The 4400-nt window shown below is 38.1% G+C and overlaps 1 protein-coding gene across 2 annotated transcripts in view; it reads right to left on the bottom strand.

Moving 5' to 3' along the window:
- Positions 1–4400, bottom strand: part of LOC106871046 (CCR4-NOT transcription complex subunit 9) — a 16569-nt gene that overhangs the window by 9955 nt on the left and 2214 nt on the right. For both annotated transcript variants that reach the window (XM_014917312.2, XM_014917311.2), the window contains exons 2-3: positions 2511–2641; positions 515–635 (exon numbers count right to left, since the gene is read on the bottom strand). In XM_014917312.2, the coding sequence (XP_014772798.1) occupies positions 515–635; positions 2511–2641 (252 nt within the window). The remainder of the gene's footprint in view (positions 1–514; positions 636–2510; positions 2642–4400) is intronic.

The following is a 4400-nucleotide window of genomic DNA, read 5'->3' as shown; positions in this document are numbered from 1 at the left end:
ATTAACGTGCAAGTGGCTGAGCACTCCACAGACACGTGTACCCTTAACGTAGTTCTCAGGGATATTCAGTGTGACACAGTGTGACAAGGCTGACCCTTTGAATTACAGGCACAACAGAAACAGGAAGTAAGAGTGAGAGAAAGTTGTGGTGAAAGAGTACAACAGGGTTCGCCACCATCCCCTGCCGGAGCCTCGTGGAGCTTTTAGGTGTTTTCGCTCAATAAACACTCACAACGCCCGGTCTGGGAATTGAAACCGTGAGTCCGCTGCCCTAACCACTGGGCCATTGCGCCTCCACTCAGCATGGTATACACAATCAGGAAATAACTGAGGAAAGTGGGTGTCAGAAGTGGTGGCATAGGTAGGCAAATTGGGTTTGTTGTTATTCATTAATTTTGTGTGCTACTGACAATAGTATTTACTTTATGCGAGACACCAATATAATAATGAAAATATTGCTTTAATAATAGAAGTATTGTTAGGATTCAATAACGTAATATCTAATTATACTTACAGTTAATTGTGGAGGATTGATTGCAGGATAAATGTTGATAATTTCTTGAAGAAGAGCAGCTATAGTTCCAAATGAGTGCCATAGCATTGGAGCAAGATCTGGGACAACCTCCCTTTTTTTGCTAGAAACAAAAAAATGATAAAGAATACATAATATATAAACAGGAAGTAAATATGAAAGAAGGCTCATAGTAAACCATATATATCATCATTTTTTTTTTACTGGTTTTCCATCTTGGTAGGGATTCAACAGGTCATCACAGTCTGAGTCATCTCCTCTTGGGAACTGTTGCTTCCAATAGACTGATGCTCGTACATGACATCTGGTTTGGTTTCTATAGTTGGATGCCTTCTCTATCACCAGCCACACTACAGAGTGTACTGAGTGCATTTTTATGGCCCCAACTAGAAACATTGAATAAAGTGACCTCTGACAGCTAAGCATTCTCTGCTTAGTTTATCAACCACTTTACAGGGTATACTGGGTATGGTTTGTGCTACAAGCACCAGAAAGAGATTGTCTCACTCACTAACCAGTTTGAAGGAACATTAGTTGTTAGCTGGCACCACTACAAGAAGAGTAGTGTCTTGTACACAAGCAATGTAGGGCATATTCAGAGCTCAGACATATAGACCAGGGAGGGGAAATAGGCAAGGTACGGTGTCAGTAGTGAGACTGGAAGTGGATGAGGGGAGTAATTGCTGAGAATAAACAATAACCTAGAGCATGTATATTTGTTAAGTGACTAAGAAGGGGGTTAGAAGAAAGAGAAATGACAGAAGAGCCTGGGTAGCTTAGGTGAAAGAATGGAAGGAGCAGTAGTATAAGTGATAAGGTTATTTAGAACAACAAAGATGGGCAAAGGTAAAAAGTGATGGATAGTGAGGGAAGTGGCCCAGGGGATATGGGGGAGCATAAAGGCTGGTACTTGAGAAGAGTAAAGATGCACAAGAGAAAAGGAATTATAGAGGCACAAGTATGGTCCAATGTCGTCTCCTACACACCAGTCTAGTGAAGAGGTGAGAGTGGATTAATGTAGTCTTCAGTACATAGGACTGGCAAAGGGTTCAGGAGGACCAATACAGCCTTTTATCTATAGGCCTAGTGGAAGAATGAAGGTGAATTTATGGGAGAGTATGCAACAGGGTGAAGTGGGGGAGTTAAAATAGTGAAAAGTGATGGGAAGCACACATTAGCATAGTAGAAATTCTAACCACATGTAGCAAAGTTAAATAGATTTTAATTTGTCATGTAGAAACTATTTCCAGTATTTCTCTTCAAAGACAAACACAGACTAATATAAATTGTCTTATGGCAACAGGCTATGGTCTTGCTATTTTTACTGCCACACTGGAACTAATGTATAATGTTTCTGATATTAGTAATTTAAAAGAAAATTTTTAGTGAAGATGTATCACATTAACCAGACTGTACTATATCTTAACAGAAATAAATAAAACCAGTGTTAAGTAGTATAGCATGAAACCATGTCAAATAATTTTACTTCAACCATTGATATTTAGTTTTCCTATCATCTTCGAAGCCAAATCAAACTGAAGGAATTTTGTAACAAGAAATGATTATTTTAAATCAAAATTGCTGCTTTAAAGTGATATTAGCAGAAGAAATCTAAACCATTTTGGTCATCTTCAGCATATGCATGAATACAGGTAACCAAAAAAGATGTTTGCTTCCTAGGGCAATATCACCAGAGTTTAAAGTTATTCAAAGACATTGACAACTGGAATCAATGTTAGAATAAGAAAAACATCTACATTAGAATAAGATGATAATGATTACATTGGGGTGATAGCATCCAAGAATTGTATTCTGAGAACAAGAGAGGAATAACTTTACAGTTGTAAAACTAGGAAAATAAAATTTGGAGGCAATAGTCTCTATCAAACAATTGATACACATGCGTAGTAAAGATAAGATTTAAAATTTGAAGCATTAGCTTTAAGAAATTTTACAAAACAAAGATAAAGAAACCTACCTTAATTCAAGAAGGGCGTTTTCTCGTGTGTCTGGATTAGTGAGTTCAATAATCCACTGATAAATTTTATCCCTATCAACGGTAATCATGCTAGAACAAGTAGTACCTTGTTGTGGATTCATCATGCGTGGCTAGAAAAGTAATGTTAAAAAAATTAAACACAAATATGTGAAATATACTGAGAAGTATAGAATTATCAGTTCTACTCCTATTTTTCCCCTCACCACCTTGCCCCAATTCTGTAAGAAACCTGTTCTCTTCTGCTCATTTCTTTCATATTTTAATCCCATCATCTAGCATAAAGCTACCTCTCTTGGGGTTCAGAGCTTTGCAAGCTGCATGGTGACCTCACTAGTGCTGGCGACATGAAAAAAGCAGCCAGGACATGCAGTAATGTGTTTCGCCTTAGAAAGGCCATTCAGCTGTAAAAACCATGTCTAACTAGACAATGGAGCACAAAGCAGTCTTTGGACTTCTCGGATCCTGTAAGGCCATCCAACTTATGCCAGCATGGGAAATGACCATTAAATAATGATGACATGTTGAATGTTAAAGGATGAGAAAATAACTAGCAGTAAACACACAAAACACAGTTACTTTTCTGTCAAATCTTGGCTTTCTCCACTGTATATGATTTCGTCATGATTGTGGTGTGGATATAAACACAAGTGAAGATCTACATTGTGCACATTGATTTTTCTAGTTAGAAAATGTCACTGGCCTCATATTTCAATGGCCATATGATATGAGAATTGACCCTAGAAAGGGTGCAGACATTTTTTTATGTAAAAAAAAAAATGATTATGAATTATAATCAGAAATAAGACACTTGTGGATTCATATATACCCACATCTTTGTACACACACTCATACATATCAATATCTATATATGCATTCATCATATACCATTATCTACATATACATTCATAAAAGCATTTTGCTTGTTTGTAACCCATTGTCTTGTCAAGCATTCTTCACATCTCATTCCTCTAACATCCAGCCCTCCATCACTCTTCTAAGGTGCTTGGGCAAGTCACATGTTACTCCTCCCCATTTTCTCTGCACTACCAGTTACCTCCTTCTGTGCCTTCAATTTTCTCTCCTCTGCCATATCTACTTTCAGTTTCTGCACCCTCTCATACATACCATTATGCCCCGTCCACTATAGCCACCTTTAAGTACTCCTCCATATCCCCCTCCCCACTGCTCTTACACTTTACTCATCATCCTTCTGATCTACCTTCTTGAGGCACCACTATCTCTCACCTTAACCCCACTCCATTCTGACATTTCTAATCAACTGTATCTTTTCTACCACAAATTCTATCTTTTACTTCCCACTGACACTAATAAAAATATCTGTTCACCCTTCTCACGACCCACTGTCTATATTCTCTTCTATGTTCACCTTCCTGTACTTTGAAAGTTTACTCTGGCACTCCAAAACTAAATTCTTTTATCTCCTTGTCAACTATTCCCACCCACTTCTGAATGTGTGGTAGTTACATATCTCCTCTTTAGCAAGATACCTATGCTTGTCTCTCAGTCATATTAGAGCCTTTCAATACTTACAAAGCCACCACGCCCATTTCGTCGTGGAAGTTTTTTCCCCCTTTACCTTTCTCCCTATTTGTGCATGTTACTTGGCAACCTCAATAGAGACGGTGGCACAAAACAAAAAAGAGAAAGCACCCAGTACAACTTGTAAAGTGGTTGGCATTAGAAACGATACAAAAGCTGACACTAGAACTCAGTGCAGGTCTGCTGTTGGCTGGATCTTGTCAAACCATCCAACCCAAGCCAGCATGGAAAACAGATGATAAATGATGAGTCATACATACCAATACCTATATGCAAGTACACTCATATACATCCCCATATATATATATA

Source organism: Octopus bimaculoides, chromosome 9, assembly GCF_001194135.2.
Source record: "Octopus bimaculoides isolate UCB-OBI-ISO-001 chromosome 9, ASM119413v2, whole genome shotgun sequence".
NCBI classification, from domain to species: domain Eukaryota; kingdom Metazoa; phylum Mollusca; class Cephalopoda; order Octopoda; family Octopodidae; genus Octopus; species Octopus bimaculoides.
Note: the sequence above shows the minus strand (reverse complement) of the source record. Positions and strands in the feature narration are given on the sequence as shown.